This window comes from Acinonyx jubatus, chromosome C2 (assembly GCF_027475565.1).
Source record: "Acinonyx jubatus isolate Ajub_Pintada_27869175 chromosome C2, VMU_Ajub_asm_v1.0, whole genome shotgun sequence".
NCBI classification, from domain to species: domain Eukaryota; kingdom Metazoa; phylum Chordata; class Mammalia; order Carnivora; family Felidae; genus Acinonyx; species Acinonyx jubatus.
The window spans coordinates 92,441,576-92,468,190 of NC_069384.1; the positions used below are offsets into that span (position 1 = coordinate 92,441,576).

The 26,615-nt window shown below is 40.9% G+C and overlaps 1 protein-coding gene across 4 annotated transcripts in view; it reads right to left on the reverse strand.

Annotated features, from left to right (window-relative positions):
• Positions 1–26,615, reverse strand: part of FNDC3B (fibronectin type III domain containing 3B) — a 356,845-nt gene that overhangs the window by 22,827 nt on the left and 307,403 nt on the right. For all 4 annotated transcript variants that reach the window (XM_027061431.2, XM_027061428.2, XM_027061432.2 and 1 more), the window contains 4 exons: positions 26,189–26,302; positions 25,702–25,851; positions 21,521–21,801; positions 8,731–8,943 (listed from right to left, as the gene is read on the reverse strand). In XM_027061431.2, the coding sequence (XP_026917232.1) occupies positions 8,731–8,943; positions 21,521–21,801; positions 25,702–25,851; positions 26,189–26,302 (758 nt within the window). The remainder of the gene's footprint in view (positions 1–8,730; positions 8,944–21,520; positions 21,802–25,701; positions 25,852–26,188; positions 26,303–26,615) is intronic.

The following is a 26,615-nucleotide window of genomic DNA, read 5'->3' on the forward strand; positions in this document are numbered from 1 at the left end:
ATGTTCACACTGTTATTGTTATTACGTGAACGTTCCGGTGCTACAGCAATGCAATGAAACATGTATAACAGGTGGCATGGTTCCTGGAACATAGTACATGCTCAATAAAATCACTGAGTAGTTTTAGTATCAGTTCAGGCTGAAGCATAAGTAGCCACAAGGACCCCTGTGGAATCATAGCTCCTTAAAAGTCATCTTGGCACCGTGGGCCTATACTGGCATTGCCTCTGAGGGGTCTTCTACTCTGTGCTCAATCCCTGCTGCCCACGGCCATGTGCTTTTGGTGGCATCAACCGCGTGACCCCAGACTCCTGTGAAGAGCAAGTAAGAGAACAGGTATGGAAACACCCATGCAGCTGCCCCACTGGCTCAGGAGCTGAAGAGACAAGGGGTAGTAGCACTCTTTGCAGTCCGCAGACTTGAGGTTGAGTTTAGGTTCAAGAGCCTGGTGATTGATCATGGACTCTATAGCCAGGTAAGCTACTCCCTTCTCTGTAAAATGAGTATGATTACAGTGCCCCCGCCCCAGAGGTTGTTGTGAGAGAATCGAATGGCATAATGCGGGGAGAACTCATTACGAAATGCATAGCACCTGTGCTAATACTAATACTAACGTTACTAATCACAAAATGCCAAGGTTTATGAATGATGTACCTTGTTTCTCAACATTGGAGAAGCCTGAAGGATGTGCCCAGAATGGCCTTCTTTACTTATACTCCCTTAGGCTTTCCTGGACCAGAGAGAAAGCTGCGCATATGAATACCATCCATCCCGTCCAGATGAACCCAGCTGAGAACTGCTGCTGACAACAGATGAAGACGGGGCAGTGGGGCCTAGCAGGGCTGCCCATTAATGGGAATTTGGGCATTCTTACTTAGAGGAAGGAAAAAATGGGAAGAAATGCTCTCTTGTACTAAAAATATTTACTTGGAAAGGGAAACATAAACAAGGCAGAAGGTTGGGCGGGTCACTGAAAGTTTACAGTCGAAATGGATTCTTTCCGGCTCTGCCTCCAACTTGCTTCGGCGTGGACTGCAATGTCTTGAAACTAAGCGCTTCTGTGGTAACAAGCACACATGGGTTCTAATGTTGCCAGTTTAACTCTGATTCATGAAAATGTTTTACATATCTGTGAATACAAAATGATTCTGCTGGCCTATCAGAGTACTCCAGGGTTGGTACAAAGACGTACAAAGACCTTGGCCACAGTGCATAGTCTGTTGCCTTCGCTATGAACTTGGACAAGTTGATAACTCCCCAGGCTGAGTTCCCAGACATTTGGGATAATAATGTCTTGTTCACCTGGCAGGGATTTTTAGGAGATCCAAATGAGGGGAACAAGTAAATTCTATGATTTCTCATTATTTATACACTAGGAAGGAAAAACAGCAGATTCTTGATGTTTTCAAGAAGTTCTAGGGGAAGGCTGTCCTTTTAACCTCAGTATTCTAGGCTTCAACACATTGTGAAAGATGACTTTTTTACACTGACGGGCTACTGAGGGAAGAAATTCAGACATGTTACATCTTTGAATATTTATTTTAAATCATTTTAGAGTAAAATGATGATATATAAAGAATTTAATTTTAAACTCAATTTCCTTAAAAGTTTTGTACACCGCCCCCCCCCCCCCAAAACAAAAATCCAAAAATGCCCTGGACAGCTCATAACTTAAATTTGCAGTACAAAATGAGATGACACTAAGGATTTTGTGTTTACTATCTGTTGCTGCTACCTTATAATCCCAAGGTCCATTACAGGCTAACAGCAGCTCATTAATATTAACTCCTCAAAATGATCTACTCTGCTGACCTAAAATGGACTTAGTCTATTAACGGCTGCACATTTTGAAACCCGTCCTACAACAGCACAAATCAACAGCTGTTAATAAGCTCAGGACAGCTATTTTCCTTAACAATGACATGTCATTGCCTTCATTCTTTCTTAATTTCCCAGGGCTGCATGGACTATGTATATGCGTCTGTGAGAGAGAATCTCCTACGTTACTGAAGCCATGTTTGGGAATGGAGAATGTTCAAAACAGGAATGGATAGTATGTGTCCTCATTCTACCAAGAACACCGAGTCCTGTTATGCCTACGCAGGAGCAGATGGAAGCAGATGGCATCATGTGGGGACATCTGAGGCAGGGAAGGTGCATTTCCTAAACCGGTTTTGATGCTGGTGAGCGTCTCCATTTGCAGACGAAGCACCCAAGTGTCAAGGAGTTCCGAAAGACCAACGCGCAAGCAGTTGCTTTCCTCCCTGCACGTTCTCAGCTGCATATGTGCCTATCCGCTTGTGAGTGCTCCAGCTGCAACACTTTTTAGTTAGGTTTCGTTTTATGCTCCTTTTCCAAGAAATAACATGTCCATACAGCTATTGATGAGACTCCACGTAGAATAAAAGAAAATGCTTTTTTTTCAATTTTTGTTGTTCACACTGTACTTCGTTATTGATATATTAAAAAGGAGATTTATTTACTTTCAAATAAAGGGTCTCAGGATGAAGACCACCTGAGAACCCTGAAACATCCCATTCTTCTACTTTCTTTGCAGGGAATCTTATCTTCAAGGATACTCTTTGCAGAGTCTTCCAGATGTCTGTTTGCCTACTTCTATTTTAATGGGCTTGTCTCAATCTGATCTGATTTAGGAAAAAATACTGAGAAAAATGCTACCCAACTCAATTCTATTTATTTATGTTTCAAGTAGATAAAAATTCTATTTTCAAATAGAAAAAACAAACAAACAAACAAACAAACAAACAAACCCGTAATCAATTTTTTACTTACGGTGCCACTAAGATCTCCAATGGTTCGTTTACGGTCACTTACCTCTCCCCATAACTGACATTTCAGCCTGCAACTGACTAAGCCAGCGGTACTTTTTATTTTTGAGGCTCTTTTGAGACATGAGAATGTTTTTTCCCCATCAGTCAGGGACTGGAGACAGGCATCATCAGTTCCAATTTGTAAAGGGAAAAACTAAGGCAAAAGAAGTTAAGGGATACGCCTCTAGCCATCTAGAAACTCAGTAACAACTCTGGGATTACAAATAAGAGATTTGACACCCCCGTGGAGAACCACAATTGCCTTCCGGTGACTGAAGATAAATAAAAGTGTCATTTATCCAACAAGGGTGATCATGTGTATCAGGACAATTCCAGAGAAGCAAAGGAAATGAATACCATGGGTCTGTGTGGGCCCTGAGCTAGTTGCCTTATATCTATTTAATTCAGCAATATGCTCTGAGAAACAGAAGCAGGGGTTTGTTCTGTAATAGGCATACATTAAGAAAGTTCACTTCTCCCGTAGTGCTCCATATACCCTGGAGACTTTTATTAGTTGCCTAATGTGTATTTTTTCAGGGATTCATTATGTAGATTATTTTCTGTCCCTCTCTAACAATAAATAGTCAGTCATAAGGAACACATTAACAAAGCCCTCCAATTTTGCCTGCTGTAAGGAAAAGTGTCACGGGCACAAGGGCTGAGTTAAATGGAGAGCAACTGGTAATGATCCACTCTATTAGAGCCCTCTCTCTCAACCCCTTTTGCTGGAAATATATTGGCTTTAAAATACACTGGCCATCTGACTAAACCTGAACAACAGAGTAGCCATAAATGCATTCCTGGAACTTAAGTTCCCCTCGCCTCGGTGCTGTGTACAATTATCAAGAACGTGGACCCATAAGGGTCAGGACGAGAATCAGCATCAACTCAAATTCTGTTAGGGCAACATAACGTTTCATTTCAATAACACAGACAGATGCATCTTCAAAATCATCAGTACAGCGTTACAATCTTAAAATGCATGAGCTGATCTTGTTATTCTAATCCCTGTATTAGGTTAATGCAGCATTACGAAAATGTTTACTTTGGGTGTATATTTTTCTTGCATACACAGGAACCAAAGACATTCGGATCTTCTGTGCCAGATTTGCTAAGCATAATAGACTTCATCACTCTACGGCCAAACTAATGTAATTTGTGCTTTTCTGTTGAAATCAAATAATATCTCTTGTGCTGTCTGCTCGTTGTTTCCCATTAACTTATTTTCTCAGCAGATAAGTTCCTTACAGGTAGCCACATACCTCAAAAGACTTAGCACATTATAGTAATTCAAGAAAACAACAACAACAACTGTGATTGAGTGATTATAATCTATTAGGGATAAACTTAGTCCTATAAATATAAAGCACTGCTTTGAAGCTGCTGCATAAATATGTAGTCAGTGCCCTTGCAAAGGGAGACTTGTGAGTCAAAAGCTTGAACACATGGAAAACAAATGTGCCATTCAAGGGGAAAAGAATATTCAATGTAGCAAGTCCAGGTGACCCAGATGAATTCTAGGTTGACTTACCTTGAGACAAGGACTTGGGCAAGATGCCCTTTTGGGATCCCTTCTATTTACATGAAATAGCTCCAAACTTAAAAAGAGCCATGTGTAAAAGAACCAGAATAGAAAGAGACACTTAGTTGGAGAAAAAACCAAGGGCACATTTCTGTGCTTTGGAGGTCGTATCCTTGGTTTCCACCCAATCCTGAGTCTGCACCACCCATCTCTAACTGAAGGCTATTTTGCATGAGATTATAAGATCAGGACCCCTTTATGACTCACTCAACCTGTTACCATCTCTAAGAAGCATTCTCTGCTCATTTCATTTTAAGCTTAAAATCATAATAATCATGAGTTAAATCAACTTATCAAAACCCATTTTTTTTTCATCTAGATGGTGGAAGGCTTTGATAGAAATCCAATCAGCATAGAAAATATTTCATTTTTTATTAAAAAACTAAATAATGTAGAGGGTGGCGCTTGGGTGGCTCAGTTGTTTAAGCGTTTGACTCAATTTCGGCTCAGGTCATAATCTCACAGTTGTGAGATCAAGCCCTGCATCGAGCTCTGCACTGAGCAGGAAGCCTGCTTGGGATTCTCTCCCCCCCCCGCAAACCCTCCTGCTTGCTCATACTCTCTCTCAAAATAAATAAACATTAAAAAAAAAAGACTACTGTAGATAAAAGCTCTCAGTGCTTGGTGCTTTGTAGGTGTTCAACAAATAGAAGTGTGCTTTAGGACGTTTGAAAATACATTTTTGGCTCAACATTATACTTAGATATCTCTGGCTCATTTCAGATTTTTTGATTGAGGGGTATATAAACAAATATAATAAACCAGCACATTGTAGATGTAAAACCTTAGGGGTTTAGGGGTGTGAGACATTAAGTGGCTGCCCTAAAGAAAGTTAGCATCTTTCTTATTATTTACTTATTTGTCAAAAGCAGAGACTAGAATGTGAAGAAAAAAGAGACAACGTGCTGAGACACCCTTTTGTAATGGATCTAGCTCACAAATGATATACAAATATTCAGTGCTTTAAGGTGAAAAAGGTGGGAAGGAACTCTGCATTCAATCTTCTAGTTTAGCCTCTATTTTATGGATGAGAAGAGAAAGAAAGACCAATAGTTTAGCAGTCAAATCAAACTCTTTAATTTTATAATTACGAAGCATGGAGTTACTAATTTTCATTGTGCTTCTGTTGCAAAAATTTTTTTAAATGTTTATTAATTTTGAGAGAGCATGTGCAATCCTGCACCTGTGTGCAGGAGTGGGGTAGGGAGGAGTGGGGGGAGGGAGGAAGGGGGGGAGAGAGAGAGAGAGAGAGAGAGAGAGAGAGAGAGAGAGAGAATCCCATGCAGATTCGGTGCTTCCAGAGCAGAGCCTGGAGTGGGGCTTGATCCCATGAACTGTGAGATCATGTCCCGAGCTGTAATCAAGAGTCAGATAGTTAACTGACCAAGCCACCCAGGTGCCCCCATTGCAAAATGTTTTAAGAGTAATATTACTTTCATACTGACTAGGACAACTGTCCGACTCACATAGCCAGCTCTCCTTTCCAATGCCCACAACGGCTGGTGAGTAAAGTAAATTAAAACCACACTTAAGTCTATCTCTGATTCTCACCTTGGCCACAAGCAAGACACACAATATTTTTGACACATCCATAATAAGATCTCATTAGTGGCTAATGAAATCAGTGCATACGCTAAGGAATACGTATATTTTTCCCAGAAGTCCCGACTAGAAATCACTCTGGCAACAAGTTTAATGGAAAAGCTGGTCCTTGAAAGAAGACACTTTCAAACGGACAAGCCAGGTCCAAGTCCTAAAGAACCACAAGGAGACCAGAACTGACAAAAACCACGCTAATCACAAGAATTATAATGTATCCTAGCCAGATGATTTCTCCCCAGTCCTCATGAGTCAAGATCCAAAGTTAAATAAAGGCTTGGATTTGAGGGGCCAATCGATACAAGAGCTCAGTTTCAGGACACTGAGGAAGGTCATCTTCAAACTCAAATTAGGCCAAGTTTCATCCTATTTAATCATAGGAAAATTATTCCACAAATAGAATGAGAATTTATTATGCTCTATACTCCCATCACTTTAATAACTTTCTGAGAGCACTGACAAATCTAATTTAAAAAAGATAAATTTGGACTCCAGATCATAAAATTAAGAAAAATACTGTTCCTAATGGTTGGTTTTCTTAAATCGCCATTTAAATTTTGGCAAGTCATTTATTGATTAACAATGCTAACTTTGGGCCTCCTTTTTTTTTTCTTTTTCAAAATAGCACAAATTGATTACTACATTCTACACTGTTTTCTGTCTGGCATATTAAAATGTCTCATACGCATTCAGATTGGTGTTCATGGAACTTTTGTTCTGAGCATCTGTACAGTTCTCCATACAAGGCGCCCAAGGCGGATGCCCCACAAAGGGCAGGGCTGCTGCAGGATGCACCCAGCTGGTTTGGAGCAGAGCCTTCGCTCTCCCCACCTTTCTGGAGGTAACAGTAGAGGCAACTGCATGAGGAGTTAGGAAGCCCCCAATTCTGCTGCCAACGTCAATGTTTCCGGACTTCACTTTTTCTGAAGCAGTACAACTAGAAGACAGTCTCTAATGAAGATTCTATCGTCAAAGGATGCCAAAAGCCCAAGGAAAAAACAAAGGCTTGTTTGCAAATTTCCCCAAATGCTAGCTTCAAATATTTACCAGGGTTTCTGTTAGTCCATAATTCGTGTTCTTGCCAGCCCTCTCTAGTCGAGGAATCCCCTGCCAGTAACATAATGAACCCGCAAACACGCATCCAAAGGTACAAAGCACAGTTAAGATGAATGATCTTGTCCATGAGTGAGGATGCATTTAACCTCTAATGAACCTACCAAAAGCAGCCTCATTTTCTCTGTGCTTTCTACACCAGGACTAGTTTCCAATAGATGATCATTTTTGTTCTTCTGTAGTCAAATTACTGGCTTTGACAGGTCCTTCAGTCCAGTTCAAACATCACCTGTTTCAAAAAGCCATTCCTGATCGTTGCAACCCGATGGTCTCTGCCTCCTCCAACGTCCCAGAGCATTTTTCTCCAATGGTACTAAAGTTCTGAGACCATCTGTGGGTTGATACTATGCGTCTGGAGGCAGGGGCTTGTTTTTCCTTGATCTTGGTCTCCACTGAAGGCCTATCTCATAAAATGCCTGCCACACAGGACTCCACTGCACTGAAATGAATCAAAGTTCTTGAGTAGAGTGGGGGGTGAAGACTGGACAGCGGTTTCTGTGCTAACTAAACCAATTCCCTGTGTAAAGGAGCAGGAGCTATAATGCATAAAGTGGAAAGGACAGGAATGTTTTTGTGTTTAGCAGATAGGCCAAAGGGAAATAGCAGCGCGGGTCTGTTCCAGCAGGGTGTCTTGGATTTATGGTCACCTCCCACCTCCTTCACCTGATTCTCTGATTTGGACTTTTGGTAACAGAACAATTCTGCCATCATTACCTCTTACTCTGCATCTGAATTATTCCTAATACAGTTCAGAGGCCCACCTTCTGATGGGCCATTTTCAGAGGAAATGAAGTTAGGTTAAATAGATACTAGGTGAAAGGCTGGCTTTGATTTCTGTGGCCAAGAGTATTTTCCTGGGCATGGAGTCTTATAAAGAATCTCCTGTTTGCTCTGGCTAATCTGATACTGTGTTGCCCATAGTTACAGAATACAATCTCCATCTGTACATCACCACAGCTATTTCGGATTGCTAAACATGATTGTCCTGATGGTTACTGAATATTTAAAAAGCTAGCATCTCTCCCTAAGTCTCATTTCCCTCTGCACTTGTGACTGATCTAACGCTATAACATAGCATGGGCTTGCACATGACAATTTTATTTTTAGATAATTTCTCTCCGTTATCTGGCTCTATGAAAGAAAAAAAACAAACACACAGATTATGACTTGCAGGCAAATCAGGATCTTCAGAATGTTAGTTTAGAAAATCCTAAATGGAGGGGCCCCTGGGTGGCTCAGTCAGTTAAGCGTCCGACTTCAGCTCAGGTCATGATCTCACTGTCTGTGAGTTCGAGCCCCGCATCGGGCTCTGTGCTGACAGCTCAGAGCCTGGAACCTGTTTCGGATTCTGTGTCTCCCTCTCTCTGCTCCTCCCCTGCTCATGTTCTGTCTCTCTCGGTCTCAAAAATAAGTAAACGTTAAAAAAAAATTAGAAAAAAAAAAAAAAAAAAGAAAATTCCAAATGGAGAACGGAGGTCCACGATGCAGGACCCCAATACACAGGAAACCTTTCAACGGGAGGAAGAGTGTTTTATTAGAGGATAGGTGAACAAGTAAGGATTCATTCGGACAGAACCGCCCCCTGCACCCGCCCTGCCAGCTCACCTCTTGTTTCTGTCTTCCAACTGCAGTGTGTACACCATGTGAGCGGCTGTGTGGGTCTTGGTGTTACTGTCTCCCCACTTCAGCTTCAGGCTCTGGGGCCCTGCGGCAGCACATTCGAGCCTCGGAGGCAAGGGTGGCAATGGCCGAGTTTTTGCCCTAATGAACTGACTAAACGGTCCAGCTCCAATTTCATTGACGGCCTGAATTCTGATCCTGGAAAAAGGGAAAAAATACACACGTTGCAGCTGAAGATGCGGCAATTCCTCACTGGAAGCAGACACTTGTGGAGTATTTCTTCTGCGCCCCTAAAACTGTACCATGGAATAACGAAAAATAAGCCAATGTAATTCAAGACAAATAGAGAATAGGGCAGCTTGGGCAAACAGATTTCGCTCCCCCTTCCAAAACCCAGCAAAAATAGAGCAGTTAGCAAGATACCTCTTAGCCCTTTAATTTAAAAAAAAAAAAAAAAAAGGGAAAAAAAAGTCTGTTGTCTGAGGGAACACATCCTAAAGATGTGCTATTGTATTTTGTTCTAAGCCACATGTTACCTGCCTCAGAGTCACTTTTGGAAGTGAGTGGGCTGTAAAGAAGAAATGAAATAGGAAAGCAAAGGAATTTCCTTTAGGGTTTACAAAGGGCAGAAGCTCTTCAACAGGGCACGTCTCCAGCTTTGCCCAACCACCTCTGCTAGTCCAGAACCACATAAGCGCGCAGGCACTGCTGGTAATGGGCTGTCACTCAGCTGTCTGTATCTGAATCGCAACTGCATGTTTGCAGTGTGCAGTGTTATGGATAATAAAGATGCCTTAACATTGTCCTCACAGTCTGTGAATTTAAAATCAAAGAGAGTTAAAATTAATAAATAAAATAATATCCTGCTATTATTCCTCTTTTCCTCGCGCCTCTGTTTCCTTCCTAGTTGACTGAAACAGCTCTCCAAGGTCTTCATACAACAAACACATGGATGGCACTGCCCCAACCTCATTCTCGACACCGCTCCCCGCGGTGACTGCATGTTCTGGAAGCTTGTTTCCTCCAGGCATTTGGCGGCCCGCACACCCCTCGCTCAGGCTTTCCTCCTCTGCTTCTCAGACCTAAGTTCTGACATCACCTCCCCATCGCCCTCTGTTCCTCTTCTCTTTTTCTGCACAGTACGGGCAGTTCTGTCAATAGTCTATTTCCATGGCTCCACCCACTTGGAAGACCACTCACTCCCAGCTCTGCCTTTCCGCCTCTTCATGCCCCACTCCTGGCCTCCAGCAGAAACCTCCACCCAGGACCCTCGCTAGGTACACAAGCATCTTACCAAGCTGACTGAGCAGTGTGGGGGCGCTGGTTCTAAAAGTGTGCACACATTCAAAACAGTGTTTCAAAGCACATGATAATAATAAAACATAGAGCCAGAGATAAATTCTTAGGAAACCGATCAATTTGAAACATTCTCATAATTCAGTTTTATGTGTTTCTCTTTTACAGCAATTATTGCTTACACATAGAAAATACTATTTAGGTACTACAATACCTAAATTCATCTTGTGATCTCCAATTAGCATTAATTCTTCAAATTTAAAGATTACATAATTCAGCACGTCAGTCTAACAATATGCCTGTAGACTGCGGACAAGGCAAAAACAAACAAACAAACAAACAAACAAAACCCCTCAGATTAATTACAGGTGAGAGGAAGCAAGCACGCCCTACCCTGTACCCTGTCTCCCCCACTGAACGTGGCAATAAACCTGGAGAAAATAAATGGAGCGGCTATTTAACAACTCCCAAAAAGCAAACAGTAGCTGGAGGATTTGGTGAAATATTTACCATTTTTTAATTCATTTACCATTGCATTTACCATCTTTTCCCCTCTATTATCCCCCAAACTGGACTCAATGCAGCCTGAAATCCAAAGGCAGACATCTGCATGGACTGAGGGCTCTGGGGGAAATGCGGTTCAAAGAACGGGGTTTCTGGAAGCTCAGAGTCAATGGGGGAAATTCCTCATTCTTTTTTTTTTTTCTTTTTTCCTGCATTCTCTCACTCCCCAGTCCTTAGACAATTCCTTCATATTAATAGCCTATAAAGAAGAAAAAACACACGCTCATACGAATTGGTACAGGAAAAGCACCTGATGAAATCCAACGTCTATTCATCACAAAAATTCTCAGAAAACTAGGGATAGAAGGAAACTCTCTCAATCTGGAAAGGGCATCTACAGAAACACCTACAGGTAACCTTATACTTAACGGTGAAAGACTAAATAATTTCTAAGATTAGGGACAGAGCAAGGATGTCTACTTTCAACACTCCAAGTCAACATCATGGACTAGAAGTCCCAGCCAGTGGCAGAAAAAATGGCACAAAGAAAGAAAGGAACTGAACTACAAGACTCTGCTGAAAATTTTAAAGAAAATCTAAATAGAGAGAGACATTCTGCGTTCACGAATTGGAAGGCTACACAGAAAGAAAAGGTCAGTTTGCCCCAAAGTGATCTATAGATACAATGTAATTCTATGAAAATTCCAGCAGGATTCTTAGCAGATCTAGAGAAATTGATTCTAAAAGTTATGTGGAAAGGCAAAAGAGCTAAAATTGCCAAACACAAAACTGGAAACTAAGAATAAAGTTGAAAGAATCACACTTTTTGACTTAGGACTTACTATAAAGCTACAGTAATCAAGACAGTGTGGTACTGGTAAGAGACAGACACATGGATCAATATGAGAGAATACAGACTCCAGAAATAGATCTACACAAATATGAATGATTGATCTCTGACAAAAGTGCAAAAGTAATGCAACGGAGAAAGAATAGTCTTTTTAACAAATGGTGTTGGAACAGCTGGTTATCAGTAGGAAGACAAAACTCAATCTAAACCTTCTAAACTTAACTAAATTCTAAACTTAATTCAGAATGGACCATAGATCTAAACATAAAACGTAAAATACAAAACTTTTAAGGAGCAAACAGAAGAAAATAAATAGTACTTGTTACCTAGAAATAAGGAAAGAACCATACCATGTTGCCAAGGATAAAGAGGCACTACAACTCTCATATATTGCTAGTGAGAGTGCATAATGGTACAGCCACATTGGAAAACGGTTTTCCTATCAAATTTTTTATTAAGCTTCACACAGTTGTGCGACCCAGCAATCCCACTCCCTGTTCTTTGGAGAAATTAAAATTTATGTTCATACAAAACTGACACACAAATATTCACAGCAGCTCTATCCACAATCACCCCAAACTAGATAAATATTTGCCTCATAGTTTGGAATGTACCAAATACTTATCTCTGATAAAGTACAGTAAAAATTCCATTAGAAAGAACTGGACTTTTCCCAGATTCTAATATACAAGGGGCTGTCAAAGGTCTCTTGTAGATAGTGCAAAGTAAGTCTCTCAACATGACTTCAAAAGATTAAAATAAACTCTTTCTCACCTCTCAATATGAATCTTGTAGTTTTATGGTTTTAACACAAGAGGGTTTTTTTCTATGATTGGAAAATAAGAAATTTTTCTGCAACTGGAGAGGAAAAGTCTTTTAAAAAGAGGTCATCATGATGGTTGGAATTACTACCACTTTTCCCTTCTTAGGAAAAGGGAATTAAGCCAGACATTAAGTTGCAGTCTTTCTTCAAAGGTGTAACAAATTTCCTGACCAACAGCGTTTATATTAATGTCTTTCTACTGTCCAGACTGTCATTCCTTCCCTTTATTATAGTACAGGTATTCCTAGAGTCCAGAGTTCAAGATCCTTTCTTCTGTCTGCTTGCTCAATATCCTCCAGAGCCAAACTCACCTTCTGTTCCAGGTGAACCTACTGCTTTGTTCTGTGCGGCCAAACAGCCCTTCAGTACTCTAATAAACAATAGGAAGGAAGGTAATCGGTTGCCTAAGATTGTTATTCTGCTCAAGAAAAAATATCCTGAATCATTTAGAAGAACGAAAAATGAGTTTACAAATGAATTTACAAAGGAGCCAATCCTTCTAGGTGTTACTGGTTCCCTGGCCATGATTTGGAGGGAGGAAAAACACAGATGGTGTCAGCAAATTACTCGAGTTCTAACAAGGCCACACGTTTGAGCGCCCAGCGCAGTGCACCCCTCACAGACGCTCATGCTTTCTTCACTGTGAGAAAGGAAGGGCAGTCTCAAAAGAAGTCAGAAGAATCATTTAGTGCATAAATTAGCACTCTGCAGTTCACCAAAGTGCTCTTGGCCACCTTGAATCCTTTTCTGGCTGAATCAAGATACAAAATAAATGTAGATTTACTCTTTGATTCCTTTTGTAAATTCACTTATTATCTCAAAGCCTCTATAACATTTTCATAGGTATCGTATTCCTTCAATTTGAAGTTCTATGGTTCTCTGACCTTTTACTACTGATACATATTTGGTAGGCACATAATCTTAGCCTTAAATACACACATAACACCACCACCACCACCACCAAAATACTTTTTAGCAGTGAAGCCTCCTTGGGAATCCTGCTCATCACTTTGGTGTGACCTTGGGGAAATTACCTAATACCTTTGAGTAAGGGTTTCCTTATTTATCAAATGGGTATAGTAATACCTTCGCTGCATTTACAAAGTTGGCTATGTAGTTAAGATAAGGTATATAAGAAGCATTCTCTATTTTTAAATATTTTATATTTCACCATTCGGCCAGAAAAGGCTTCAAGGTGGCCCAAAGCACTTTGGTGAACTTCAGAGTGTTAATTTATGCACTTACCATTCTTCTGATTTCTTTTGAGACTGTCCTTCCCTTCTCACAGTGAAGAGCGTCCGTGAGGGGTGCACTGCGCTGGGCATTCAAACGTGTGGCCTCGTTAGAACTCGAGTAATTTGCTGACACCATCTATGTTTTTTCTCCCTCCAAATTATGGCCAAGGAACCAGTAACACCTAGAAGGTCTGGCTTCTTTGTAAAGCATCCTCAGGAGGCGAGGGGGAGACACAGAGCTCAGAGACAATAGGAAGTGTTAATATCCAGCACGAGCAACACCTAGAACTGGCTCTGTTCAGAGGACTGTGCTCTGGAGCAGGAGCAGTGTTTCCTCTTGCTTTTAGAGATGAGAATACTGCAGCTAAACACAGAGAGGTTAAACGACTCAACTTGAATGGCACAGCCATTCTAGGTGTTGAAGCCTGGATGTGATATGCACAACAGTACCCCTAATTTCTAGCCTGACTCCATGAGGTAGGAATCACTCTATTGTATAAGTGAAGGAAATGAGGCCTGACTAGGTTCAGCCATGGGCACTAGTCTACACAGCAGATACAGGTTAGATCAAAGTGCGAACCTCATCTTTTTAGGCTCAAAGTCTTTTGTGCATTCTGGCATGCTATACTCTCCTAGTTGAACCAAACACGGTGTCCAACCAAAAGGGAATTTTAATTCAAATCACACTTTCAGTTCAACAACTGCCGTTCACCGATAAAGTGAGCATCTAGGATAGTCAATAAATTTGTTTTCACATTATTGCATCAACTTTTGGCCTCAAAGTCAACTACTTACATTTTTTTTAACTTTTTTTTTTTTAACTTTTATTTATTATTGAGAGACAGAGACAGAGCATGAGCAGGGGAGGGGCAGAGAGAGACGGAGACACAGAATCCGAAGCAGGGTTCAGGCTCTGAGCTGTCAGCACAGAGCCCGAAGCAGGGCTCGAACCCACCAACTGTGAGATCATGACCTTAGCTGAAGTTGGACACTTAAACAACTGAGCCACCCAGGCGCCCTGTCAACTACTTACATTTTAAAATACATCAACTTATCTACAGTTTTCTGCGTAGCCGATGCACTGAACTAACACTATTTAGTTCTAACGATAAAATAACACTAAAAATTGAAATACAACCGAGAACTGATTAAATAAAGTGAGGCCATGGGGCACCTGGCTGGCCCAGTTGGTAGAGCATGCAACTCTAGACCTCATGGTTACGTGTTCAAGCCCCATACTGGGTGTAGAGATTACTTAAAAAAACAAAACTTAAGAAAATAATGAGGCCATATCTTCTTGCACTCTAGTAAAAATATTACATAGTCTGAGCCCAGGAGACTGAGAAAACTAAACAAGGACTAAGGTAGTTGCTGTTTGTTTTGTTTTGGAGTGAAAAATACTGCATGTGAAAATAGTTTTCTAATTCCAGTGAGAGCTCACTAAGGACTAATGAGCAGAACCACCACTGACTTGAACAATTCCAAAGAATTCACCTCAGAAGAAACAGATTTTCAAGTTTTATTAGATTAATTACAATCTACCCCAAACCCAAACTTGAGCAGTTTTCTCTCTAGCTGAAGTAACCTGTTAATCTTGAAATTTATCAGTTTCTGAAACCGTGAGCTCTGCAAATTAAGTATAAGGGCAATGGAACTTTGCCTTCCAATCTAGGGAGGTGACAATGTAAGTCTTGATAAACTCTATCTTGGCCAGGCTGATATGAAAAATCTCAAGTGCCCAGGAGTCTGTAATACCCAACAGTATACTGATAATACTGATCAAATAAATTCAATTCAGAAGCAAATTCCTTACAGCTTTTGATTGAAAATCCACTAAAAATATCTACTAGTTCTAGATGCTAAATACATTCCTGCCTCAGAGCTCATAGCCCTCCACAATGCCCTTTATATATACATATACACACACACACTCAAGTTTCTGGCACTTCATACATTGTAAGAAAAATGACTTTCAAAACAAACCTTCCTCAGCTGGGGAAGGTGACTTCTCAGTCATAATTAGCCATCCCAGTAGTCGGGATGTCTCGAGTGTGAGGGTGGGGGGGCAATGAGGGGAGCAAGGAAGAGTTGGGGCAGGAGAGGCCTGGGAGCCAAAGATAGACTTTTTATCCCCCATCCCTCCCCCACAGTCTACATCTAATTCTCTAAGCAGACAGAAACGCAAAAGAAGGGAATAATCATCAGATGAGTTGTGAAAGAATATAAAATAGTAGCTGAAATAAAGGAACTCCCTTTGAGGGGTTGATGCGTTGAGAGCAGAGTGATTCAGAAGAGGGCTTCCGGGAAGGGTGGCCTGAGCTGGCTCAGATCCGTCCCTTCCACTAAGCTACTTCTCCTGACAGCTCCTGGGGTATGTCTGCTGCCATTCTGTCTCCAAGCACTTAGATCCGCCTTCGACAGGCAAGAAAACCTTCCATGTCTCCCACTGCTTAAGAAATGATGCCAGATCCCCACAGACACCTCTTCCTCTATTCTGGTCACAACCCACCTTCCTGCTCTTGTTTTCCCTACCAAACATTAGCAACACACAAGTTATTGAGTGCTGACTTATTGTGTGTCAGGTCCTATATGAGTGCCTGGAATCTTCTCTAAGACAGACAGGTAGCTCAAGTTATTATCCTCATTTTACAGATCAGAAAACGGAGGCACAGAGAGCTTAAATAACTTGCCAGAGGTCACAGAGACCTATGCAAGGGACCGAGGACTGAAGTCAAGCTGTTTGATTCCAGTCTGTTACTTCTGAACTACTTAGAATTTGCTCCTAATAAAGTCCACCTCATCTTGTTAGAATGATTTATGATTCACTTTTTGACAGGCTAATGTAGTGCTTGACCTACAGTGAGGACTCAATAGATGTTATTTTTCGTCACTGTTCTACCTAGCGAAAGGAGCATAAATGAGTGTAACAAACAAATCTACCTTAACTTTTAGTTGTTTGGTAGCTTGGTATGAGTCAGACGATAATGAGGTTGCCAAAAAAAGTAATCTTAGGCAACCTTACTAACCGCTCAATATGGAGAACATGTAAGGTGACAGTCTTGCTCTGCTCTGAGCCAGTCATCCAGACCATTCAGAGGTCTGGGCACTGCTCTTATTAAAGAGTCCGTCAAGAGGCAGAACTCACCCGATCAAGAGGATGGAGGAGGTTACAGGAAACCCAATAATAAAGACAGATTTGAATGAAGTGAGGATGGTTAAGTAGAAGAAGAGACACTATACGAAAATGATGTCTAGACCTCCTCAGCCCTACTAAACTGAAGTCTACAGGAATGGGGCTCAGACTTCTGTATTTTGCAAAAGCTGTCCAGGTGATTCTTATATACATCAACATTCCATTCTGCTCTAGGGAAGAGGTTCTTCTTTTAAAAATAATTTTTTTTTTACATTTATTCATTTTTGAGAGACAGAGAGAGACACAGCACAAGTGGGGAAGGGACAGAGAGAGAGAGGGAGACACGGAATCCGAAGCAGGGTCCACGCTCTGAGCTGTCAGCACAGAGCCTGACACAGGGCTTGAACTCACAAACCGCGAGATCATGACCTGAGCCGAAGTCGGACGCTTAACCGACTGAATCACCCAGGTGCCCCATCTAGGGAAGAGGTTCTTAAACTTTAACATGCATCAAAATCTCCTGAGGGGTAATTAAAGCGAGTGCCAGGCCTTACCCGTAGAGTTTCTGATTCAGTAGGTCTAGAGAAGTGCCTGATGGTTTGTATTTTATTTTACCAAGATTTACTCACCAGGCCATCTTTTCTCTCTCTGCTCGCAGAGACTAAGACACCATGTGTCAAAAGAAAGCTAGGTCTCTGTTTTCAATAACATTTTCTTTTCCTCAAACCAAAACACAAACTCCATACCAAACTCAGTTCTAAGCTTAAAAGTAATGCCTTTAAAAACAGTATTGCAGTTCCAACCAAACCCCATAGGGGGTGTCAGTCAGCCAATGGGTGCTTTTGTAAGCACCCAAACCCTTCTCTGCGTCAGTAGGTTTGCTTACAGAGGTGCACTTTTCTGTCTGGCAAAACAGAGAAAGACAAACTCAGTGTGAGAACAGAGTGTAACTGCTGACGGTTTAAAAAAACAAAACAAAACAAAACAAAAAACCCAAACAAACAAGAGAAACAAGTCCTATCTCCCAGCCCCATGGCCTGCTTAAAATGTTTCATTCCACGCTTTTGTCTAGAACATCATGATCTGTTCATTTATATTTTAACCAATTTATGGAACAGAAAAAGGTGAGGTAAAAGTTGACTGGACTGAAATTATACCCTTAGTCACTTGAAATACTCATTTTGTACTTCATCATAATTATTGTGATTGTGTTTTTAAAACATATAAAGAACAAGACTGGGTTGGTCAGACTTCTACAATAAGGTACCCAATTATGTACTATAGAAACTAGCATAAAGTTGCATAAAAAACGATCTTAAATGGGAATAATGACCTTAATATCTTAACTCGGAAACAACCCATTTATTTATTGCTCAGCCAGCAAGGACAGGCTAACTCTTCGGTGGAGCAGGTAGGGTGAGTACAACTACATCCAAAGATTCACCTTTCCTAAGTCATGCCATTCTCATGCAATCTGTCTAAAACGGTATCTTCGAAACTTCCCTATAAGGTTAAAAAGGGACCTTCCACATTCAGCTCAATATACTAGCCTTACATGTTAATACTGAACTGTTTATGCTATATCCATTAAATACTTTTTAAATAGTCCTGAAGTTTTACTATCCAAATCTTTTTTTTTTCCCCTAAGATTTCATTTTTAAGTAATCTCTCCACCCAACATTGGGCTCGAACTCACAACCCCAAGATCAAGAGTTGCCTGCCCCACTGACTAAGCCAGCTGGGCACCCCCAATCTAAACTCATTCTTCCATAGTCCTTCCATTACTAAACCATTTTGTGTTCTCTAAAATAGAATTATTCGGGGGCACCTGGGTGGCTCGGTCAAGCGCCTGACTCTTGATCTTGGCTCAGGCCATGGTCTCGTGGTTGGTGAGATCGAGTCCCATGTCGGGCTCTCTCTCGCTCCCCACTCTCACAGTAAATAAACAAACTTAAAAAAAAATAATAAAATAGAACTATCCTATGAGATACTTTTAAACATGTGGAAGTTTGTTTGATAATTTCCACTGTAAATGACATTTGATCATTAATCAAAGATTCCCTGTATCTGTTCCTTCACTAAGGCTGTGAGTTCTAGGTTTCCTTCTAGAAGTCATCTGACTGTATGTTGAGTAGTAAGAGCCAGCATTCCTCCCTTATCATCCTTCCACAAATCTTAAAGTTTATAGTTGGCACAACGTCTGGAACAAAATTCACAGGCTAACATTTTGCCCTAAAAGGCTTTCATGATTTCTGATCTAAAACATTCAGGACTGACCTGAGGACTTGATTCCACTCTGGGGTCGAAATGGGTGTGGATCAGAATGGACACAAAACCATTCAGTGAGTCCCTGAACCAGTGTGGCTTCTTCCTTGTTTTTCTTTTGGCCCTGAGGGATTAAGGTCAGGCAGTATTCGGCACAGCTGGGGAATGACATTCACTTAGTCATTTTACCCCAAGATCCAGCTCACAGCAAGGCTTCCTTAGAGTATCATCATTGGGGAAATTCCCTGAAGTCAAGGTCTGAGTTTAGTCATCTCTGGATTTCCTCCCCACCTGGTTAGAGTGCTCTAGACACAACAGACACTTAGCATTCAGTTGGCAAACAAGAGTGAAGACTGGTGTTTTGAGAATGGCTAAAAGGCTAAAAACAAAAAGAACGCCCTCGGCCTGCCTCTTCTCTTTGTAAGTCATATCCGCCTTTATCTAGTTTCTGTCTCAAGTCCCACTTCGAACTATCCTGATCATCCGGGACCCTAGGTCTTCCTCTCTGAAACATCAACAGGATTCTGTACACTGTGTTGTTTTCAGCCCATGATGTCACAATAGCCTACTACGTATGCTACTGTTGCTATTTAAGTGCCCCTCAACTCTGTGAGTGCTCTGAGGGCAAGGCCAGTCTATCACTGTTTTACAGACCCACAGTGTATATAATGCTGTGCCCCAAAGAGATTTTTTAAAATAATGAAAGACTACAAAAGTGAACAATGCCCCCTTGTCATTGTTTTGAAAAGTAAAATAAATCTAGTTGTATAAATTAGACAAAACAGATTTGGTAAGAAAGAAAAAGAATAAGGGTGATATGATCTGGCAAGATGGGGCTTTTGTATCTTCGAGTGCATTAGCTGATTTCTTTCTTCAGCTTCTGGGAATATAAAAAAGGTAGTCTGTCAGACCACAGAACGAGAAAACACAGTAGAAAAAAAATAAATGAGATGATACATCCTTTTCTAGCAGCAAGTTTGTTAGCCCGTCCTTCACTCCCTCCATCCTACCCCAAGAAGAACCACTTTTGCTGGATGGCACGATTGATAATGACTGAAATTGCAATGCATACTTACTGCGCACCTAATATGTACTGTTGGCTTCTAAGCATTTAACATTTGTGTATTAACGCCTTACAATATGCTTATGAAGGAAAGAATCTTGTCCTCATTTTATGGAAAAAAGAAACTGAAACACAGAGATGGTAAGTAAGCCTCCTAAAGATATGGCTGATGACCTGAATCTGAATCTATACATTTCCCTCCTCAAGAAACATTTACAAACATTCCTTGGCTTACGATAGGGTTACATCTCAACAAACCCATTATAAGATGGAAATATTACAATTCAAAAATGCATTTAATACACCTAACCTATTGAACACTGTAGCTTAGCTTAGCCAATGTAAACACTTAACATTAGCCTACAGTTGGGCAAAATCCTCTAACACAAAGCCTATTTTATAATAAAGTACTGACTCTTTCCTAAAATATACTGAACACCGTACTGAAGGTGAAAACCTGAATGGCTGTATGGGCACAGAGTGGTCGTGAGCACATCGGTTGTTGACCCTACTGACCGCGTGGCTGACCGGGTGCCGTGGCTCACTGCCACTGCCCAGCGTCAGGAGTGACAGCTTCAAATCATGTAAGCCCCAGCCCAGGAGATGATCAAAACTCAGTTCCTACTGATTTGTGTATCGCTTTCACACCACTGTAAATCAGGACTGTCTGTAACCTGACCAAGGGTTAGAGGGCACACCTGAGTAACCACAGACGGTTCCTGTGCTCCTCTTACGCTAGTCGTGCACTTTTCGTCTTGAGGGAGTTGAGGCAACTTGGAGACGGAGCTAAATAATTTGAAATTTTAAGAGGCCGTGTTGGAGAAAAAGATGGAAGGTGAGGTGCCTGGCTGGGAGAGGACTCCAGGGGAAAGAAAGAATGCAGATGCCAACTGAGCTTTGCTCAGTTATGTGTAATGTAACTTTTTCCTCTGGCCCCTTGTGAAAGGCTGAGTAAAAAGCTACATCACAAATGCTTTGTAACATTGTGTCTGCTTTGGGGAATGAAAAGAATGGTGGAACCCAGCTTCAGAGGTGGGCAAGTCCACAGAGAGGACAGAGGGTGCCCACAGAGTGACATGAGTCACAGTAAAAGTATAAGGAAAAGTGGCTGCTAAGAGACCAAGAGGGAGGAACTAATTTAAAGCAGTAGGTGAAATTCTCCCTCGAGGGTTACGAATTGTATAAATTTGTAACAGACTCACAAAGTACAAAGCAATACAGGCTTTAAAGCTGTATTTTTCATTTACCGGGCGCCTGGCTGGCTCAGTCGGTTAAGTGTCTGACTTTAGCTCAGGTCATCATCTCACAGTTTGTGGGTTCGAGCCCGAGCCCGGCGTCTGGGCTCTGTGCTGACAGCTCAGAGCCTGGAGCCTGCTTCGGATTCTGTGTCTCCCTCTCTCTCTGCCCTTCCCCTGCTCACACCCTGTCTCTCAAAATTGAATAAATGTTAAAAAAAGAAAAAAAAGCTATATCTGCATTTAGTACTCTTAAATATATTAATTAAGAAGGATTAGAATTCAGTCGTTTGGCCTTTAGAACCTGAAAGGTCTATAGCTCCAAGGGCTGATGTGTTCATGCAGCTCTATTTCTGCTTCCCTGCACTCACCGATAGGTGGTTTCTGGAAGGAGGTCTTTTATAACATGGGTGGTGGTATTGCCCACGGTGATGCTAGTGTCTCCAAGGTCAATATTGTAAGCGAGGATTTCAGATCCATTATTGCACGGCTCTTCCCAGTTCAGTACAAGGCACACAAAAGGTGAATCAGGGTAGGCATTGAGGGTCTCCTCCTCCAGAACACAGAGAGTGGAGACAGGGTCAGGGGCAGATGCTGGTGTCTGGCAAAGGACAAGCTCACTATACGGTCCTGCTCCAGCTTGATTGACAGCCTAAAAAGACAACAGCAAGACAAAGTCCACATTACCCCACCGTAAATTCTGAAGCCTCCGTGTTAGGCACTGTTACAGAAATCTGACGTAATACACAATTTACTTCTAGAAACACCGGTAGAAAGAAATCTCAGAAAACGTTCGCTTTAATGACGTTCCAAAAAACCGCCAAAGACACCTTCTCTGTTAATAAAGCAGAAGATAATATCACCATCGTCACCTTTTATAAAACATAACTTTAAAACAACACTTTGTATTTGCCTGGCCCACTTCAGGCTATATATGGTCCTGTGGCATCCTCACAGTTACTGTGGGGTGGACACTAAATGGCAAGTCTTCTTCTCGTCTTTTCCATGTGCACGAGTAACTCCTATCCATGGCCATTCTGACTCTATCACCTCCTAGTCTCCCCCTCACTTACTCTGCTCCAGCCACACTGGCTTCCTTGCTGTTCCATGGGGACACCAAGTGTGCTCCCACCTCAGGGCCTTCGCAAATTGCTGCCCCTCCTGTCCCGGAACCTTTTTCCCTAGACATCTGCACAGCTTGCTCAAGCATCTTCACGTCTTCTCACAAGTGCTGCCTTACAGTGAGCCCTCTTTGGACACCATGTTTACATCTGCGGTCACCCTACCCCACCCTCACCCCCTGTGATCCTCATTTCCTATTTCCCTTCTTTATTTTTCATCACCACGTTTATCACCACCATGAGAATGTAAGTTGCATAAAGGTAAAGTTGTCTGTTTGGCTCACTGTTGTATCCCCCAACAGCTAGAACAGCGTCTGATACAGAGTATGTACTCAATAAATGTTGTTAAACTTGTATTTTTTTCCCTTTAAAAACATTTAGCAGCCTCCTTACAAAAGCGAATGCACTCTAAACTCTAGTTCTCATTTAATTCATAGGAGAGTTTAGAAGGACAAATTAGAGAACTAAACAAAAGTAGTCTGAGCTCTTAAAGGTTCAAAACAAAAGTTACAACACTTAGGTACTACTGTTAATCTCAAAGAAGTTCAGAGCATCCATTTGCTAACAAACCACTTGTGAAACTCTACTGTAATATTTTCTCATACCTACTTCTATTTCATGACAATACTCCAACTCTCTTTTTTGGTAAAATTTTGATGTCATGATTTACGTTAAGAATATATATAGAGATTTCATTCTTTAAGACAAATTTATCACAGGGGCGGAAAAATAAGACATCATGAAGCTCCATGTTCGTATCAACCATGTACCAGAAGGAAAACACACGGCTTTTAGAGTTGCAGCTTAGTTCAAGTCTTGATTCCATTATTTACTAACTGTGCAGTTAGTAGGCATACACATATGTATGCATGTTGTGTGATCTTAGGCAAATTAGGATCTTCTGAGCCTGTTTCCTGAGATGTAAAATGGAGACAGCAACACCTAATTCACAGGATCACTGTAAAGATTAAATTGGTCAACATGAAAAATCCTGGCCGTTAGCCAGTGCATCCCTTCTGGGGAAGGCCAGAACAAAAGAGCATTTTGTTTTCTGTTAAAAAAACAAAACAAACAACTTTCCTTAAATTTTGAACTAATTTTAGATTTACAGAAATACTGTAAAAATAGTACAAAGAAACTTGTGTATATCTCTCACCTTTCATTCCCTAATGTTAACACCTTATACAACTACAGATCACAACCACAAAATTAATATTGATATAATACTATTAACTACATACAGATCTGATTCAAACCTTACTAATTTCTCCAGCAATGTTCTTTTTCTATTCCAGGATCCCACCCTGGATCCCATATTCTTTTACTACCTTCATTTCATAAGAAATCTTTTCTTGATTTATGCTACTTATTATGACCAGTTTTCAAAAAAAAAAAATACAAATAATTTGGAAGATCTCTCTCTCTCTCTCTCTATTTATTTATTTATTTGGGGGCAGGAGAGAGAGAGAGAGAGAGAGAGAGAGAGAGAGCTCTCCAGGCTTGATCTTGTAAACCCTGAGATCATGACCTGAGCTGAAATCAAGAGTTGGACACTGAACCGAAGGAGCCACCCAAGAGCCCCTCAGAAGAATCTTTTAATAAAATAAATAAAAGCATGCCTCTAATATATAGTATGTCTCATGTGAACAGTACTCTTTTGGTACTTGTTAACTAAAATACCCTTAAGGAAGCATATCAAAGTGCAAAAATTCTTGAGCAAAACAAGAAATGTTTTACCCAATTTTTATAAAACACAATATAAGTATTACAATGATTTAATTTTAAGATGCCAAATATTCAAAAAACGATTTGTCTGACTTTGCAGTGTGTTAAGTAATATTAATTCATGAAAATAATTCATATTTGGCCTACATGTGCCAAGTAAGTCAATTTAGGTTGAGGAGATCCCTTTCCTGACAAGACGGTACTTCTTTTGCATAGTGATAGTGGTCTGAAAAGAACTACCCCCTTCACAGGTTCTGATTCATTTTATGACAAACAGGTATGGACATCTGAAAATGTTTTCTACTCCTCACTTTCAAACCAGGGAGGCAAAATTCTTATGCAGGCTCTATTCCTACTCTATTCAATGTATGTTTTAAAATGCCATTTGGGGGAGTCAGTGCTAAGTGACAGCATATACCCTGAAGGGGAAAAAAGAAGAACATTTTCAGGAGAGACCCAAAACTCAAAAAGCATAGTGAATTTTTTTTTCCTGTGGTGGCAGACAGTTCTTTATTTATATCCTGCCTTGTTCCAAAAACAGGAGTGTAGCACATATTTTATAACCTTTTCCCAATGACTCAGCACTGCTATTATAAAGATCAGATAAAGTGCCGTGACCCTGAGTCACTGACGAGTTAATTATGTCCCAGGTGCTCCATTCAAGAAGGAAGGAACATGTATAACAAAAGAGTTTAATCAGAATGTTTATGAAAAAGCAGCCTTCAGAATTTAACAGAGAAGCTTCAGTTGATCTGGAAAATTAATTTATGAAGGGAGTATTTTCTCCAAAGAGGTCAGAGACACCGATATGTTCATGGACTTGTAATCAGCAATTTGATTCATGACTTAAATCAGGTGGAAACCTAAATCTGGCATCTCTGCCTTTTTATCTATTTAAATCTAAACATGTGTGAAGACAGAGTTCTCCAAGATCAAGAACCACATCTGACTAATCTTGGTATCTCTCCTCTTGATCAGCCTGTTCACCCTTTGATTCTGGCACAAAGTGGTGCTCAAACTATGTTACCAAACAAATGGAAAGAAATGGACAAAGAACCCTGTTTTCTAAGGACAATTAAGGCTTTACAACGGGGAAAAAATAATCACTTATCCAAGTCAATAAAAGTAAACTCATGACTACTGTCACTTTTAGGGGTTAGGCTAAGAAGCCAACTGTTCTTCATGTTACTCTATTTGTAACCAGCCTTGTTAATAATGGTCACTGAGAAATGGGAGGTGGATCCTGTCATCTAATGCAGCCTAGTTCAAATCACTCTAATGTTTGTTTCTGGCTCCATTTAACAACTGGCATACACGTCTTGTGTCTTTTGCCAGTCTTAAGCGTCTTTCCCACTGAAACATGCATCTCAGGGGAATTCACAGAGAAGGAACCTTCCCTAAGGAGCTGTGACTGACCCCTCGGCCCTGGATTTGGTCACTTATTCAGTGAGTTCACAGACAGGACACAAGGGTGGAAAAAAGGAGAGTGGTGCAGAATTGGATTTTGTCCTTCTGCTACAGGACCTCCCAGAGAAGCAGACATTAATTGTAAGACCAAAACAATTCAATTTATTTTCATTTAAAAGGACTCTTCATTCCATATCATCCGTCTTGATAGTCTCCATCACAAGCCTTTGGGTCACTGCCCCAGAGTCCTTCATGGAACACCTGGGTCTATGAGTAACATCGGAGTCATGTCAACCTACCTGTAGTCTACAGCAATATTGTGCGGCGGGCAACAGGTCCCTTATCTCAAAGCCGGTATCTGTCCCGTGATAAATGAGTTCTAAGGATTCTTCATCTTCTCCCCATTCCAACCTGTACTCTGAGATGTCGGCACCAGAGCTTTCTGGACTCTGGAAAGCAGAGATTTAAGTAGTTAATTTCACTGAGAAGGAAAATCCCATGATGTTTGTGCTCAACTAACTAAACTTAGGGAAACAGAGCAACATGCCCCTGGGTATTTCAAATACATGGAAGAAAAAGGCATGAAAGAGGTACTCGATTTCCTCTCAGTTCTAACCAGTGGTAAAATTTCCACAACTCCAAGCGATAGAAGCAAGCGCCAAGAGATATTAATGTGTAAAATCACCTACATGTGAATTATAGCTTTGTAGGTTCCTCGTAACTTGCATTTGGGGGCAGATAAAGTACAAGAAACAGAAATCGATGCAGAACACGTGCCTGACTTACCTCCCAACTCACTAGGACACATCCATCAGGTGTAAAAGAAATACAAGGTGCTTTGCACTGTCCAGGAGGCCCTGCAGCAGTGGTAATTTCTGAGACATCAGAATAGGGGCCATACTGAAAGGGAAGAACACACACATGCCTGTATGTATAGTGTGAACACACACGTGTGTGTTCACACACAAGCTTATAACCAAATAAGAGCTAGACAGACTAACACCATCATCAGTACAACTGATTAAAAAATATTGCCTAAAGGTTTTCACTTTCAATTGAATGTGCATAAGGTTTCTTCCTACATACACTCTCTGAGGGGTAGATGTCTATTATGTATGTATTATTTCTTTTTATTCAAAAGGATCAGAAAGTTGGTTTACCAAACATTTCCCCTTTATTGTGCCATCAGAAACAAAACCATGCTGATTTTTGA